This window comes from Falco cherrug, chromosome 10 (genome assembly GCF_023634085.1).
Source record: "Falco cherrug isolate bFalChe1 chromosome 10, bFalChe1.pri, whole genome shotgun sequence".
In the NCBI taxonomy this organism is placed as follows: domain Eukaryota; kingdom Metazoa; phylum Chordata; class Aves; order Falconiformes; family Falconidae; genus Falco; species Falco cherrug.
Genome location: NC_073706.1, coordinates 15,219,376 through 15,236,974, shown reverse-complemented (window position 1 = coordinate 15,236,974; position 17,599 = coordinate 15,219,376). Strand labels below are relative to the sequence as shown.

At 44.6% G+C, this 17,599-nt stretch overlaps 1 protein-coding gene across 1 annotated transcript in view; it reads left to right on the top strand.

Annotated features, from left to right (window-relative positions):
• The first annotated feature begins 313 nt into the window (after window positions 1-313).
• The window catches only part of PRPF6 (pre-mRNA processing factor 6), a 28,027-nt gene continuing 10,741 nt past the window's right edge, over window positions 314-17,599 (top strand). Inside the window, exons 1-15 of the mRNA XM_055722467.1 lie at window positions 314-486; window positions 1,407-1,575; window positions 2,338-2,456; window positions 4,210-4,288; window positions 5,228-5,404; window positions 6,228-6,383; window positions 7,072-7,166; window positions 7,896-8,052; window positions 8,266-8,428; window positions 11,302-11,420; window positions 12,078-12,296; window positions 13,915-14,037; window positions 14,881-15,002; window positions 16,175-16,313; window positions 17,304-17,423. Coding sequence (XP_055578442.1) covers window positions 416-486; window positions 1,407-1,575; window positions 2,338-2,456; window positions 4,210-4,288; window positions 5,228-5,404; window positions 6,228-6,383; window positions 7,072-7,166; window positions 7,896-8,052; window positions 8,266-8,428; window positions 11,302-11,420; window positions 12,078-12,296; window positions 13,915-14,037; window positions 14,881-15,002; window positions 16,175-16,313; window positions 17,304-17,423 — 2,028 coding nt within the window. The 5' untranslated portion in view covers window positions 314-415. The remainder of the gene's footprint in view (window positions 487-1,406; window positions 1,576-2,337; window positions 2,457-4,209; window positions 4,289-5,227; window positions 5,405-6,227; window positions 6,384-7,071; window positions 7,167-7,895; window positions 8,053-8,265; window positions 8,429-11,301; window positions 11,421-12,077; window positions 12,297-13,914; window positions 14,038-14,880; window positions 15,003-16,174; window positions 16,314-17,303; window positions 17,424-17,599) is intronic.

The window sequence follows — 17,599 nt, the reverse complement described above, 5'->3', positions numbered from 1 at the left end:
AATGTGTGTGTGCAATGCATGCAATGTGTGTGTGTGCAAGGTGTGGGTGTGCGATGCTTGCCATGTGCTCACAAATGCACACGGGCATGCGTGCAGATGCACGGGGTACGTGCACGCAAGCACGTGCCCACGAGCACGGAGGCACGCGGCGCGCACGCGGGGCACGGGAGCGTGCCCCCCGCGCGCGCTGCTCGTGCGTCCCGGCGGGCCTGCCCGCGCATCGCCCCCTCCTTCCCGCCTGGGCCCGCCGCGGCGCCAGGGGGCGCTCTACTCCCCGCGGGGCGGAAGTGCCGCGCTGTCCGCCACGGTAGCCCCGCCCCGCTGCATTGCCCTGCCCCCGCACCGTCGCCACCGCAGCTCCCTAGTTGCGTTCCGTCGCCCCGGCCCGGCCCGGCCTCGTCTCGCTGCCGCCGCCATGAACAAGAAGAAGAAGCCGTTCCTGGGCATGCCCGCGCCCCTGGGCTACGTGCCGGGGCTGGGCCGCGGGTGAGGCGCCGCTCGGCTCCCCCAGGCCTGCGCGGGCCCGGCCTCGGCCTTCCCCCGGGCCCCCGGCCTCGGCCTTCCCCCGGGCCCCCGGCCTCGGCCTTCCCCCGGGCCCCCGGCCTCGGCCTTCCCCCGGGCCGCCCGCCCCCCCCCGCGTCGGGCGCCGCCGCCTGCCTGGCCGGTGCGCATCACCCCCTCGGGGCAGGCCGCGGGCCCCGGTCGGGGGTTATCTCTGTGGGGCGGCTCCCGGCCGCTCTTTGGGTGGGCGGGTGCGTGTGTCAGTGCGCACCGGGCACGAGTTCCTGGGTGCTCGGGACGCCGCCGGCTGGGAAGGGCTGTGTGCCTCCTCATCTGGGAAGCGTGTGTGTACACGGGGCTCTCTGAAAGATCGTTAAATCTGGGGGCGTTTGTGCTGGAACGGCGAGAGGCAGGTTTTGGTGGTGGGTGGGCACCAGCAGTTGCCCTTTGCAGGGTGTGAGTTGTGTTTTTCCTGCACTGGGGCATTCATGCCCTTAGGTTGGGGTGGTCCTACCGGCCGGGCCCTGGGGAGTGTTGGGCACCCGACCGTGGGGTACTGACACGCCAGATCCCCAGCCTGCCGTGCCTTACAGCCTGCGGGGTCAGCTCCTTACCGTGACTGAGAGGCACCGCTTAGAAGAGAAGGCACATCTTGCTGTAAGATGGATGGTAGAGCAGTGAGCTGGGTGATTATAGTCTTTGTAGATAAAGTTCTTCCTAGAAAAAGAAAGGTTTTTTTCACCCAGGCTTTATGAATGTTAGGGATGGGATCTGGCTGATGCTTTTCTCACAGAAGATTGGGGATTTTTGTTGTCTGTTGTAAGTAAGAATTTTGACAGACCATCTGTGTAACAAACAGTGGGGTTGCTGTGTGCTAAATAGCTGCTACTGGTCTACCAACACAGAGCCACAGGTTTTACCACCCGCTCTGATATTGGCCCTGCACGTGATGCCAACGACCCCGTGGATGATCGCCATGCTCCACCAGGGAAGAGGACTGTTGGGGATCAAATGAAAAAGAATCAGACGGCTGATGATGACGATGAAGATTTGAACGACACCAATTATGATGAGGTGATGAGTTTTTCATCATCCTGGAGATGTTTTTCCTAAGTGGAAGAGGAGTTCTTAGCTCCCTGCTCTCTTGTTGTGAAACCCTCTATTAGCTGAGGTTTCAAGACCAGAATTTCCTATAGTTTGCTAGAAGCTCTTTGTTTTTACTTATTTTTATTGAGACCACGCTATACATTATGGCGTAGTGCTTGCAGATTTTTGTTGTGGGATTGGTCTGCTTATTGTGGTTTGATTATCTGTATGGATCCCTGAAAGTCTTGGGAAGACATCCATAAATTAAATATTAGTTTGAGTACTTTGGGGGATGTATTTTTTTTATTCTGCACAAATGAAATCTAAGCTCTTGTGCTTTGACATATATTTGTCTTTATGTGGTCTGCATAGTGTGTTTAAATCCCACTTTGGTTAGATAAATGTTGTGCTATGCTTTTTGTTTGCTTTCAGTAGTTTAAAAAAAGTGTTAATGGAAGAAAATGGTGTTTCTATACTGGGATCCCATTTGTTGCTTCATAGAAGTAATTTTGAAGTAGTTTTGCTTTTGAAATGGCGTGGGAGAATAAATACTAGGGGTGGTAGAAGAAAGCTGCTTGTATTTAGGGCTGTGTTAGTCTGATGCAGTGTTGTTAGAAATAGCCTGCTTGTGCATTTTCATTGTTCTGAGTGGCTGCTGGCTGTAGCGGGAACATAACTGGAGCTTTCAACTGAGGGTACTGCTCTTTTTTTTTCCCTTTTTTTTTTTTTTCCCTTTCTCCAAATTCTTAGTTCAATGGGTATGCTGGGAGCCTGTTCTCAAGTGGTCCCTATGAAAAAGATGATGAGGAAGCAGATGCTATTTATGCAGCTTTGGATAAGAGGATGGATGAACGCAGAAAAGAAAGAAGGTAGGATCAATTACACCAGCATAGGGTGTTCTCTGGTTAGTTCATGTTTTAGTTTTCCTCTACCTCTTCCATTTTCCAGTTCAGATTTTGTCCTTGTCTACTGGGTGCATTTTCAGAAGGGTTCACAGTTTAATACCATACCTTTGATCCTGTGGCTCCAAGTTTTGAGGATGACGGGTATTTTGCACAATTTGATCTGAAAGTTGGTGTGATTTAATTGCTTTACTGTAGTTCATTAAGGTGATGTGGGGAGATGCTGAGTGGCTGGTTTTGACCCATCACATACTGCACAGCACACTGGAAATTTTCTAATGATTCCATACAATTGGAATTGTTAGGAGAGTCATGTAATGCAGGTGTCTTATAAACAGGTGTTAGCGAACTTGTTAAACTGCTTAACCTGGTCTACAGGTAAGAGGAGATTAAAGACTGAAGTTCACTTGGTTGGAGACATCTGTTTTTGCACTGTTGTGGTGGTTTGATGCTGGCTGGATGCCAGGTGCCCACCAAAGCTGCTCTGTCACTCTCCTCTTCAACTAGACAGGGGAGGCTCATGGGTCGAGGTAAGGACAGGGGGATCTCTCAGCAATTACTGTTATGGGCAAAACTGACTTGACTTAGGGAAATTAGTTTAATTTATCACCAGCCAAATCAGACTAGAATAATGAGAACTAAAAGCAAAACTTGAAAAAAAATAATTCTTCCCCTAACCCCTCACTTCTTCCCAGGCTCAACTTCATTCCTGAATTTTCTCTGCTTCCTCCCCTTGAATGGCACAAGGGAACAGGGAATGGGGGCTACGGTCAGTTCATCACATGTGATTTCTGCTGCTCCTTCCTCCTCACACTCTTCCCCTGCTCCAGTTTGGGGTCCCTCCCATGGGATATAGTTCTCCATGAACTTCTCCAAGATGAGTCCTTTCCACAGGCTGCAGTTCCTCATGAACTGTTCCAACTCTGTTACCTTCCATGGGTGCCATCCTTCAGGAACAGCCTGCTCCAGCCTGGGTCCCCTGCAGGGCCACAGATTCTGCCAGCAAACCTCCTCCAGCCTGGGCTTCTCTCTCCACAGAGCCACAGGTCCTGCCAGGAGCTGCTCCAACATGGGCTTCCTGTGGGCTCGCAGCCTCTGTCGGGCACCCCTTGCACCACCAGTGTGGGGGCCTCTGTGGGCTGCGGTGGGGGATCTGCTCTCCCATGGGCTCCATGGGCTGGGGGCCACAGCCTGCCTCGCCGTGGGCTTCATCATGGGCTGCCGGGGAATCTCTGCCCTGGAGCCCCTGCTGCCTCCTGCTGCCCTGCCCTGGGTGTCTGCAGAGTTCTCTCACATACTCTCACTCCTCTCTCCAGCTGCAGTTGTTGCACAGACATTTCCCCCCCTCCCCCCTTCTTAAATACGTTGTCACGGAGGCCCTGCTGCTGTCGCTGATGAGCTTGGCCTTGGCCAATGGCGGGTCTGTCTGGGAGCCTGTCCGTCACACACAGGGGAAGCTTCTAGCAGCTTCTCACAGAAGCCACCCCTGTAGCCCTCCCCTCTACCAAACCCTTGCCATGCAAACCCACTAGAACTCTATAATGCTGTCTTATTTGGTAAGACATCTCTGTCATAATGTTGATAACCTAGGCTTGGAACAAATGCTTTTTTTCATATGCCTTAGCTCTGATCAGACATATTTTTCTGTAATATCAACACTTTGTTTTAAAGACTTGCCGAGTGTTACTTTGAGCATAACCTCAGTACTCCTTTTCCTAAGGGAACAACGAGAAAAAGAGGAAATAGAAAAATACCGTATGGAACGACCCAAAATTCAGCAGCAGTTCTCGGACTTGAAAGTAAGGAAAAAATGTCTGAAATGTGACTCTAGCTTTGTGACATATTAGAGGTGGATGTATATTCTGCATTCCTTTGCTCAGATTTTGTGTGTTAGCAAAGAAGTACTTTGTTATTCTCCAAAGTAGAATTACTTTCTGTTGGAAAAAGAAGTAAATGGATATGAAGCTGGCAGCTAGTGGTGCAGAACCTCTTCTTGGTTTGAAGCTTTCTGAAGTACTACAGTACAATAATTTCCAGTCTGTTACAGCTGCACAGTTACAGACAGTATAACTGGTATTGTTGATTTAAAGTAAGTGATACAGCAGCTTTTTAATCTGCAGTAAGTGATAAAGCAATATTTCCTCTACTGATGGCGGCATTCAGAGCGGCACTTGGTTGGTGGAAGTGGGTGTTTAGAAGCTACTTTGTAGGGATGTGGGAGAGCACAGGGATTCTGCCTGTTGAGCACTTTTCTTGTGGATACACAAGGTAGTGAAATTCATGCAAATTTTGATACTAGGCTTTTGTTTTGTGCTTTATTGTGATTTCACATCAGTTCTTGAGAAGGTGCTACGCTTCAGTCTTTGAGGGACTGATAACTTGTTGGCATTGGAGTCGTAGCTGAGCAGGATCTTTGGACCCTAAATCTGCTTTTGAATAAAATGTATTGTCTAGTGATTAGTAATAAACCACTCAGTGCTGCAGGCACTGAGATTAATCTGAATATTTGCAGCACTGAACTTAATAACAAAATTGATTTGGAATCTCAGTCTGGACTAAAACCCAATTCTAATTAAATGTGTCTAATTCTTTTGTGCATTGGATTAGAAAAAAATGTATGACCTTTGATCTTTAAGTGTTTACTTGATCTTTAAATCTTTCAAGGGGGAAGGAATTAGAGCAATTAAGAAGAAAAAAATTTCTACAGCAAATAACGATGACAACTTCTGTTTGAATAGCGGAAGCTAGCAGAGGTCACAGAAGAAGAGTGGCTGAGTATTCCAGAAGTTGGTGATGCCAGGAACAAGCGTCAGAGGAACCCCCGTTATGAGAAGCTGACTCCTGTACCCGACAGCTTTTTTGCAAAGCATTTACAGTCAGGGGAGAATCACACTTCTGTGGACCCACGCCAGACAGTGAGTACAAAAGCAAAGCCGATGGAGATGTGATCCGTACTTTATGGTTAGAGATGGAGGGTAAACAGTGCAGTCATAAGTGGGATTTGGAAAAAGAGATACTTGGCTGAAAAACTTGGTGTCGTTCACGTGTCTGTCAAAGGAATGACTGGATGTTAAAGTCCTGTGCTGCTGGAGTCTTTCAATGCACACCCATTGCCAGAGAAAACTTGAGGATAGGCAGGCAGAGCCTGGTTCTCGTGTTAGAAATGGAAGAATGTGTTTCTTTTCCTTTTTTCTGGCTGTAGAATGGTGATAATGAGTGTTGGTGAGTGCAACCAACATCAGTTTCTGTTATAACAACATTTTGCAAAAACAGAAGAGAAAATAAAGTTGTTTTACCTAATTGTTGGTTCAACCCTGGAGCAGTTGCATTAAAAATAATTTGCCTTACACTCAACTGAAAATTCAGTAATTTATCTTGTTGCTACATGACTTGAGGCTGCTATAGTCATAGAGTTATAGGAGAAACTGAGTGGCCCTGAAGTGGGCACCAGACATCCATGGGACTTGTTTGTAGATACTCTTGTTTAAATGTGGTAGGTTTAGGTGCTTGTGCTCAAGTTTTTGACTTACTAACTTGAGTAATTACCCCCAGGTTTGCAAAACCTGTATGAGTAATGTGTTGTGATTCAGGGAAGCCACTGTTTCAGAAGCATCTAGGGGGGTTTTAGCATCTCTGTCCTGTAGCCACGAGAGAAGAGCAGGTCAGCCAACAGCCTGAATTATTTCTGAGCTCTCAGAAGAGGTTTTAGGAATGTGTTTCTCTTGCTCTTGTTTTTAGCAATTTGGTGGATTGAATACTCCATATCCAGGGGGCTTGAATACTCCATACCCAGGAGGAATGACACCAGGCTTAATGACACCTGGGACGGGTGAATTGGATATGAGGAAGATTGGCCAAGCCAGGAACACCTTGATGGATATGAGGCTAAGCCAGGTAAGGATGTGGGAAGACAGGGTCTGTCACAGGTATAACTGGGGTTGGTCGTGTGCTGCTGTTTAAAACCTGGGTTTAGAAAATCTTTAGTTCTCTTGGCTGCTAGAAGAAACAGCTCAGCTGTGAAATAACTTTGTACTCCTCCCCAAATCTTATGCCCTTTGCACTAATAGAATTTCCGGAGAAATCAGTGTGTCCCTGGAAGTCTTGGTCATTACGGGAGAACAGACTGCCATGTTATACCAGAGGTGGACTTCAGGCAAACAGCACTGGTAGTTTTACCAAGAGAAGCACCTCTTCTATCCTGTGTAGAGATGCAGGACAAAATGCTGAAAAATACTACTCTTAAATTGTTGTTGACTTCTGTTTCATTGATTTTTCTCATCTAAATCTGGTTTCAGCTAAAAAGATGGGCTTTAGCTGGCAAGGCTGCAAGACCTTTTGGTGACTGAAAGCCAAGCTGATTGTTCTCTGGGTTTTCAGTGGTACTGAATTATTAATATCATGTATTTTAGAAGCAGAAAAAAGCTAATAAGCAAGGCTTTGTTTCCTCCTTCCTTGGTTTTGATAACAGATGGATGTCTAGGTTTCTTGTACAGCTGCAGTGTCTTTTCCAGTCTTCAGTGCACACAGGCAGACTGTGGGGCTGGGGATGGTAATTTCAGTAGGGCTGACTTGTCTTTCCCAGGTGTCCGACTCTGTGAGTGGCCAGACTGTAGTGGACCCGAAAGGATACTTGACAGACTTGAATTCGATGATTCCCACACATGGAGGAGATATCAAGTAAGTTTAAGAAGGATTAACTGATTTATCCTCTTAGTAATGGCTGTGATCCTGCATATAAATGGAAATCTGTCTGAGCGGGTGGCTTTCAGCTAGCATTTAATTTGTAAGAGATGCAAGGTGAATTTTTCAGGATGAATCCTTTTAACATGAGTTCTGGTATAGTCTCTGCACGGATCTATTTAGCATCTGACCTGAATGCATCAGCTGTGGGGATTGTTTCTGTTCTATCCTTGCACTAACATGCCAGAGTGATGGCAGTGTGTGACTGTCTGCCAGCCAGGAGGTAACCTGCTTAATTGTACCTGTGTACTGCTAATTTAGGCTTGATTGATGACCTTTGGAAAGCTCTTTAACCTGAAGTTTGGCACCTGTTTCATAAAGAATTGCCATTTAAGGCAAAGTGATAGGTGCAAATGTTGGTGCTCATGCTTGACTTAAATCAGTGCTTGTGCTTATCAGCTTCCACCTGCAAGCGCCCAGCTATAATTTCTAAGAATCTTACTTCAGTACTTTGGTGGTTTTTTGCCATCATCTCGCTGTGTTAGGGTATGTTTGTAAGCTTTTTTTGGTAGTATGTGATTTGCGTCACCAGTGTGGAAGTATTGGAAGTCGCAGTTACTGTGCATCTGAGTGCGGCTGTGAGGAACTGCCTATAAAACAATGATTCAGGAGAACTGTTTGCTAGCATGCTGAAAAATTTCCTGCTTGTCTTGTCTTCTCCTTTAGTGATATCAAGAAAGCTCGTTTGCTCCTGAAATCTGTACGAGAGACCAATCCTCATCATCCGCCAGCCTGGATAGCATCAGCCCGACTGGAGGAGGTCACTGGCAAACTGCAAGTGGCTCGAAATCTCATCATGAAAGGAACGGAGATGTGCCCCAAGGTCAGAATTGCTTTGCTTCCCTGCTGATCCTTGCAGGATGGCAGGAAAAGGTGGTGGTTACGAGCAGCGTCATCTCTCTGTTAAGCCTTTATCAGGCTATATCTGATACAGCTTCACTGCCTGCAGTCTTAAAAGAACACATATTTAGCTAGAAGCTCCGATTTTAAATTCTTGTTTTGATGTAAAGGAAGATTTTTTTCTTTTTTCTAACAGAGTGAAGATGTTTGGTTAGAAGCTGCTCGGCTTCAGCCTGGGGATACAGCCAAGGCTGTTGTGGCCCAAGCTGTCCGCCACCTTCCACAATCTGTCCGAATCTATATAAGAGCAGCAGAGCTGGAGACAGATATCCGTGCAAAGAAACGTGTCCTTAGGAAAGGTGAGAGTTTCTGCAGGGTCAGGGAGCAAGTCTGAGTCTCCCTCTATATTGCTTTGTTCAAGATATGTCCATAAGTTTAAGTGGTTGGCTTTTTTTTTTGCTTCCTTGGTGAAAATACGGTTGTAATAATGTGTGCCTTAATGATGGAACTTGCTGCTGTTGAGTCAAAGGCTAGAGCTGTTGAAGTGTTTTAAAACATCCTTTGGCAGAAAGCTGCTGTTACCGAGTCATTGCAAAATGACCTTTCACTTACCAAAACCAATTCCAACTCGATCGAAGTTAGATAGGTAGATGAAAGCAATTAAAAAATTATGCTCTAAGGAGAGAAGGGTGTTTTAACTGTCAGCTTGTGATACATTTTGGCAAAGATACTGGACTTTGAGTTCCAGCTTGTCTGTAACCCGTTAGAGAGCACAGTGATGCCTGATGGAGGAGCTTTAGAGACCTTGGGGTTCTCATATCATTGAGCCTGGTGGGCATTGGGGTTTGCTTTAGTGTAGCGAGTTCTGTGTTCTTAACAAACAGCTATTTTCTGTGTTGCTCATCTAAATCCTTGCACCCTCTGTTGTGTTGGACTTGGAGATTTTCCTCTTTTGTGGAATTACTGTCTTTTTCCAAACGATCTCTTACAGCAGTTTGTTGTGTTGTTCTGAACCCAGTTCTTCCTCACTTGTTTATAGTATTAATTCTTTTATTACTTGAATTTACTGTGCCTGTATCGGTAGAGATTAGATGTTTCATGACTTTTGAATTCTACCAATTATGTGTCCTGACTTTAAGCTAGACAGTGAAAAGGGTCTGGATTTAATATGTTTACTAAATCATTGTGAAGCAGTCTACAGTATTGAATGGCTTGGCTTCAAAGGAAGTCAATTGCCTTCTGCCTCTTACTATTGCGTGTAAAATTGCACATCTCTGGTGAAATGACCTCTTACTGCATATGGATGAAAGGCACTTAAAAAGGTTCCTGGGTTTGAAGCTGTAGAAGTTCAGACATTAACTATTCAGTAGTTGTTTTAATGTGTATTGGCTAAGCAGTGCAGCATGATGTGAAGTGTGGCTCCTGTGACACTGTTTGTCCTTCTCAAGAACAATAATAGATGCTGAACAGAAAAACATTTTCACATGAGCAGAAATAGATTTCTGAGTCCAGCTCAGGCAGGAGAGCATCTTGTGTGAAAGCGGTGACTTATACATTAAGTACCGAGTTTTGCTTTAAACATGGTGTTTGTGAAGAGAAGAACATCTTGCTTCAGTTTTTAGAGCCACCTACCTCTGATACAAAGCTGTTAGTGGAATGGAACGTGATTTATGGTTTTCTTTGCAATTTCTGCCTGTTAATAGCTTCACTGTGCTCCTCTGCTATGTGGGGAACATTAGTAATGCTGTGCTTGAAGCTGTTTGTACATCCAGTCTTAAGATAAGTGGCAGTTTAACCCATTATTTCTCCTAAATTAAAAAAGACTGACTGTCAAGTAATGTCACTGAAGTGTGGTCTTTCAGAATGTCTCTCATCTCTTGGCTGTGTGCATTCCTAACGTCCTGCAGAACCTGTGGAGTTTTGAAAACCTCTCTGACTGGAGAGCCAGTAAGCTGTGTTTAAAATACATCTTGAGGTGTAAAAACGGAATGCTTTATCTATGAAAACAGGGTCTGCCCTGCTGAGTGACACTTTCAGCTCTTGCAGGCTGATGCTGTTCACTTAAATTCTTCAGAAAGATCTGCTGCTGCAGACTCCAGGGGAAACGGTTAATGCCTGAATCCTCAGTGCACACTGTAAATGTGTGTGTTTCTGTAGAACTGGGATGTGCTCTGAAGTTGAGGCTCAGCGGTGTGCCTCTGCCTTTGAAAGGATCAGCTGTGCCTAGCAGCCTAGCTAAGTTTCTGAATAGATTTAGATCCCTCTTCCCACCCGTTTCTGTGGTCCTGCAATTATGCTTGCTTTATTGGCAAAGGATGTGCTCAGTCCTCTCTCAGTATAGTGCGTTTGTGTACAATCACCATGGAAACAGTGAAACTAACACTGCAGTGCAGCTAATGCTAGTCATCTGTGGCGTAAGTTTAGTGACAAAAGAGTAAGAAACCTCCCTTAGTTTCTCAATGTATCTTCAAGATAGGAGGTTATGAGGAGACAGGCTGAGAAAAGTTGTTGAGATGTTAACGTTTCAGACAGCACATGGAGGACAGTCTGCAGAGGATACAGTTTCTATCAGGAGCAGCTAACTCTTGGACAAGATTAAGGATGCTTAATTAGACTCTTAATTGGGTGGAGCCCATGGTGGATTGCTGAAAAAACACTTTGGGTTCAGTGGCTTAGGGTGCTAGTGTCAGTGATGCCTTTAAGCTTTTGTGCATCGTTCTGTTTTATTTTTGCATAGCGGGCCAATAACTTTTTGGGAAGCTGTCTGTTAAGCTGTCAGGAGATGCCTATGGGAAAACTCAATTGTGAAGGGAGAGTTTCAACATCTAAGGGGCAAGGTTGTGGTATTAATTAGTGTTGAAGATGCTCCTTTTTTATAAAGGGAGACCCAGTGTGATTAGGCTATCCAATTTGAAGATCCTACTTGTGCTTATTTGTTGAGACTGGAGGCTTTGTTCAGCTAGGTGTTTTACTGAAGAGGATGCAATTACAGCTTGTACAGGGAAAAAGCTCTTGGCTCTCCAAACCTGTTTTTGATTAAGTAGGTTTTTTATTTTCTGATTTTAAGTTCTCTTGTTGAGGGAAGGGATAATAAGTATAGTTCCCTCCCTTCTCTCTTTCAAGAAATTTCATCTGTAGCAGGACAAAACCTTTACTACGTCCTCTTTAAAAAATCCAGCTCTCTTTGGAAAACTGCTTTGTCATGACTGACATAATTGTTTTGCCTCTCTAGCTCTTGAGCATGTTCCAAATTCAGTGCGTTTGTGGAAAGCAGCTGTGGAGTTAGAAGAACCTGAGGATGCCAGGATCATGCTGAGTCGGGCTGTGGAGTGCTGTCCGACAAGCGTTGAAGTAAGTTTTCAAAAAGTAAAATAAAGCAACCCCCCACACACCACTTTAGGTTGGCAGTAGAGCTTTGAAGACAAAAGGCCGGGTGAGTGCAGTGTGAGTTGTACCACACACTTTATGCCACAGTGAGAAGGGTGTGATGGGTAGTGGACTGCCCTTTTTTCTCCAGAGTTAATTATCTGGTTGTCATTATATGCCTCATTTTCCTGTGTAATTGTTACATTAGTGATGCCGGTGTGCTGCTGTGCCAGTTGTAGCCACTTAGCCATGTTCGTGTTCTGTTTAGCGCCTCAATGATTGTGAAAACAAGCACAGATACAGCCTGGGGAATCTAAACCAAAGTTGCTCGTTTCTAAAACACTGAGCCAGAGTGTTCTATTCAGCTGTTTGAAAAGCGATGTGAACAGAAAAATGTGAGTGCAGGAGCCCAGCAAACGGACATATCTTGAGATGGTTAGGGTTAAGCTTTAAGGGCAGTAGTAGGCTATTTCTATTCTATTTCTCTGTTGGTATTCTGCAGCCTGCTTATACTACTTGAGGACAGTTGCCAAGCAGAAGCAAACAACATAAAGCTGCTTATCTCTTTGGGGCAACACTGCCATAGGGCGGCGTTGTCATCTCCTTGTTCTAATCTGAAATGCATCTTTTGTTGCCCTGCAGCTGTGGCTTGCGCTGGCAAGACTGGAGACCTACGAGAATGCTCGTAAAGTCCTTAACAAAGCCCGTGAGAATATTCCAACAGATCGTCACATCTGGATTACTGCTGCCAAACTGGAGGAAGCCAATGGAAACACCCAGATGGTGGAGAAAATCATTGACAGAGCCATCACATCTCTTAGGGCTAACGGTGTGGAAATCAACAGAGAGCAATGGATACAGGTATTTGCTTGATCTTGGTTAGAGACCCTGATGGACTCTTCAGGTTCTGTTTTGAAGACCGCTGATGGTAGATATTTTAGGGTAGAGTAATTTTACTCTAGGCTTATCAGTGGAGATCCTGGTGAAGATACAAGAGGTGAAACTAAACAGCTGAGTAGAGTCAAGGCCGTAAGTGATACACTGGGGTAACTTTGCATGAGCTGAGGAATATCTGGTTCACTTTTGTCTTTGAAGATAACTGTCTTCAAGATGAAGACATGCTGCCTTAAGTAGGACAGAGGCTTTAAGCCTTCAGTGAAGGATTTTTTGCATGTGTCTCTTGGCTTAAAAGGTATCTGTTTGCCTAAGAAGTCATTGTCAGGTAGCGTTGTAAGTCAATACAAATACTGCATGTGCAGCAGGCAGGAAATGCTCTGTTAGCCCTGTATTGGCTTGTAGTCCTGAGGCTGTACAAAGTAGTCACAGCTGACGCGTGGAACTGTGTTGTACACTCACATCTACAAAACGCAGCTTCTGTGCAGGTTCGTCCCAGGTCACCATATTTTGGATGTTTTGTACTAGAGAAGTTGCAGAAATGTGTAGGGGTTTCCAGTGGTTTGATCACATTCAAAAGCTGTGGTGCTTGAGTTTCTTGAATTTAGTAGGACACTTCAAAGACCATCTAAATGGCTTGATGTTGAGGTTACAAGAACCTTTTCCCTCCTGAATATGTACTGTGCTTTGTTTAAGCATAAGTCTTTAAACCAGTTTACTTCTAAAATCACTTAGTGGGTCAAGGCAGCAAAATCTTCTTGACACACTGCTTAAGAGAGTATTGATAATGAACAAAGTACTTGTATTAAACAGATATTCTTGTTAACATCTCAAAGAACTATAATTTTCTTTAGAGCAGTAAAACAAAGGTTAATTTCAAGTTCTGTTTAAACCCACCCCACCCCCCACCACAGCCTCTGCATCGTTGTCTTCTCAAATTCCTTTTCAGTAGAGAACTATTCCATTTCTGTTATCCGATCAGAGGTCTTTAACAAGTTTAAGCAAGACATGCTTGGCTTTCTGAAAGCTTTGTATGTTAGAAAACTCCACTTTTCCACATACGCTCTGGTGAGAGCGCCTTTGCACCTTTCCCTTAGCACTGGCTGAGGGTGTATTCATTTCAATTCAGTTATTGGTTAGCCCTTATCGAGACTTAAGAATCAACTCAGAGCTGAAAGGAGGTCAGTAGTTTTAATGTTACAATTCTTTCTTCTCACCTGCATTTTTTTTTATTCACCTTCTGCATTTTTTTATTGGCCAGGTCTCTGTCTGGCCCAGCCCAGGGCAGGTCAGTAGGGCTGTAAGGGGAGATGTTTCACACTGGAAAGGTCATGCATTGTCACACTTACTCCTTTTCAGTGGATGCAATTAACATGCTCTGTTTCTTAACCAACTCCTGATTGATTCTGTGTACCTTCCTTGTGTGTGTAGGCTCACTGGTTAGTGTCAAGATATGTTTGAGTAATAAGATACTTTCAATGCGGCAGTGACCCGCAGTGTCTCTGTGCATGAGGAGTTGCTGTTGCAGGATCTAACTTCATGTGCTGAGTTGTCAAAATGAGCAGAGCTTTACTCTTGTTTCTAGGATGCCGAGGAATGTGATAAAGCTGGAAGTGTGGCCACATGCCAAGCAATCATGCGAGCTGTGATTGGGATTGGGATTGAGGAAGAAGATCGGAAACATACCTGGATGGAAGACGCAGACAGTGTATGTCCAGCTGTGATGATGGCTTTTGTTATATGGTGGTTGTTTGTTGTTTTTGGTTTGGTTTTTTTTTAATTAGGGGAAATTGAACTGGAGCCTGGGAAATTATGCTTTTTTTTGTCAGCGAAAGTGGATGTGATTCCCACAACACCTGCTTGCATTTTGCCTATCTGCCTCTCAGGAGGTTATTGTATTTTAGACCTTTTTTCAGATTTGAATTTTTACTAAACAAAATGTTACTATGATAGATAGTTTGCTGGTTTTGGTGTGTTTTTTTTCTTTGTGTATGTGTGTGACATCAACAGAGATTGAGGTCTGGTTAAAGGAACTGGGAGTTAAGTTTAAAGGCATAAATATTGTAGCTCAGGAGTTAATTCAAGACTGGACAGTGGAGTGGGTAAAAGTTTTACCAGGCTTTCTTTGCTTTAGGGGAGTAGTTTGAACATGCACTAAAAATTAAATTATATTTCAGCATGAGAAATGTCCACTTCACTGGCCTTGAATTGGGTTTACAGCAGTAGGGGGCATATGCTGTGACGCTTATAGTTTTGCCTGTAAAACCCCAAGTGCAAACATGAGAGCCTTTACAATGCCTTGGTGATGTTTCAAGCTGTGTGTGTCAGTCCCACTGAAAGGCCAGTGGTACTTGCGCTCTGATAGAGGTACACACGAAAAGTTCTTCCCTGCTTCCTTTTAAAAAGCTGATAGCAACTGTTCTGTTATATATAATGCCCCAATGCATGTATTATTGAGAGTTCTGTGTTGAATTATGCATGTGCAGTTCTTTCTTGCACTTGATTTCAATGCAACTCTAAACTGACTTAGTTCCGATCTGGTTTTCCATAGTGTGTGGCTCATAATGCTCTGGAGTGTGCCCGAGCAATTTATGCTTATGCCTTGCAAGTTTTCCCGAGCAAGAAAAGCGTGTGGCTGCGAGCAGCATACTTCGAAAAGAATCATGGAACAAGGTATGTGTGCTCCATAATCCTTGGGTGAAGGGCTTCGTCCTTCTTGCCAGGTGAGAGATGGGGGAGGGAGGAAAGCTAGATGGCCTTGAAAGAAAAGGCCAATGACCCCTGAAGCGGTGTGTTGCACGTGCAGAGTTAGTTCAGCTGGTGGAAACTTGCTGGCATTGTTTGCAGGTCTGACCTTCTTCGTTATTGTTGTGGTCTGAACATCTTTTGTTTTTATGAAGTCATAAAAAGTTTTTTGGCAGCAGGGATTACTTGGTAAAAATAGCTGTGAGTAGGCAAGGTAGGGATAGTTGTCTTTGTGAAGACATTTCTAGAAAAAGTTGGGAATACAAATCACCGAGAAATACAGCACGTGTTTATTTTTCATAGATGAACTACTTCATCGCTGCAGCTGGCTGAGCATCTCTGGCATTTTCTGATTGAATATACTGTGAATGTGTATCACATTCTTAATTAAGATTAATGTTATACTGTCACAGCTCAGGCCTCTTTTTTTTTTTTTTTTTTTTTAAAGTTTATTCATAAAGCTTTACACGTCTGAAACTTTCTGTCCAAAGTTTAGTATAAAGCAAACAATGCAATAGACCGCTTAAACACGTGGAGTCGTACTTATTGGAGCCAACAAGACTGCAGTGTGGAAGTGAGTGCAGATGCTGCGTTCTGCCTCATTCAGCCCCTTCTGGTTTGTTTTTTTTTAACAAGTATGTCTCATTTTTGATGTTTTTCTCCTGTTTTTCCCAGTGGTGGCTGGCTTTTAATCCCCTTGTTCTGCCTGAAAAGTGTGTTTTCCAGAGAAGGAAAAAAATTTCAGTAAGATCAAGCCAGCTTCATCTAACAATTCTGAAAAACTTCCTGTCTCAGTTTCTACTAAGGTTTTTTAGGAAGAACAACTCTTTCCAAGACAGATGAGCTGTTTGTGCACAGGGTCTTTCTGCAGAGGCTATCAAAGAAAGGTGTCTGAACAATGAGCCGTTTGTGGAGTGCTGATTTCAGAACCCTTGTGAAAAAAGACCCCACCCTTTCCTTGTTATGAAACAACTTATCAAGGTTTACAACGTTGGACTTTGCAACGATATTTATAACATTGAGTGATAGTGGAAATGGTGTGTGAGAGCTCGTCTTTGGCATTATTTCGGGTGATTGTAACTTGCTCTTTCTTGTCTCAGGGAATCCTTGGAGGCTCTTTTGCAGAGAGCTGTTGCTCACTGTCCCAAAGCAGAAGTGCTCTGGCTTATGGGAGCCAAATCAAAGTGGTTGGCGGGAGATGTGCCAGCAGCCAGAAGCATTTTGGCCCTGGCTTTCCAGGTGGGTATGTTAGGCTTGTGTGACGGTGTTAAGTACAACTGGTAAAGAATACAGAGTAGGCTTTTTCTGTCAATACCTGATTCCTGCTGCCTTTCAAAATGATGAGGGCTTCCGCTGTTCTTTGGTTGTCTTCTGTGGCAAAATGTTCTCCTGTAAAATAGCAGCAGGCTGGAAGCAAGAGCGTATTCCCACTCTTTTAGTAGTACCACACCAGTTTCTGAGTTCATGGACCATTAATTTTGCTACCAGGGCTCCCACCAACTGCAGTCATGGATCAAAATCCGCTTGTCTTGGGTCACCTATCTCCTGACTAAAAAAACCCCTAATTAATTGGGTTACTGCATTACTTAGTTTTGGACCAAACCAGCTAATCCCCGGCTAAATGAGTGGACTTGGCTGCTGGATGCTGAAAGGATGGGCAGAGTGGTACAGTTCTAATGGCAACGAGGCTTGAAAGCTAAGTGATAGCAAAAGAAATGGCAGGTCCTGAGATGGAAGGTGAAAGATACTTACTTCCTAAATTCTTGGTGCTTGGTGCTTTTTGTTACCGTCCTGGAGATGTCTTGACATGGTTGCCACTGAAATGACTTCTACTGGAGGAGCTTTCACAGACCTCAGTTGGGAATTCAAGCTTTTTTTTTTTTTTTTTTTTTTTTTCTCAGGGATAATATAATGAGGGTCTCATTGTGGCAGACCCTATGATGTTTTTGGTATTTAAACTGGAAGTTCAGAAGATCAAGCATTAATGCTTTTCAACAATTGAGAAGCATCCAACTTCTAAACTGGCATATATCTTTGTGTTGCGCATCTGTTTTGGAGAATTTCTATAAACTTCAAAGGTCAAAGAAAATGGGGAGGAGCTTGAACTGAAAAAAAATCCTACTGTGGATTGACAAAGCTCTGATTTCAATTTTAATCTGGATCAAACGAAGGATTAAATCTGCTGTTGATTCACTGTATACATTTGTCTGTCATTTTATGTTCTTGCAGGCCAACCCCAACAGCGAGGAGATCTGGCTTGCTGCCGTGAAGCTCGAGTCAGAAAACAATGAATATGAAAGAGCAAGGAGGCTGCTGGCAAAAGCTCGAAGCAGTGCCCCCACTGCAAGGGTAAGGATGTGTGAAGGGTGGAGAGGCTGAGACCTCGCTTGGCCACGGGGGAGCTGAGACGGAAGGAGGAGTTCCTTCAGTTCTGCGGCCTTAGCGATTGACCGCATGGCTCCCTGCCATTGCCTTTTGCAGGCATGTGGCCGCTTTGCTGCAGCGCTTCTCCAGCAAATTGCGAC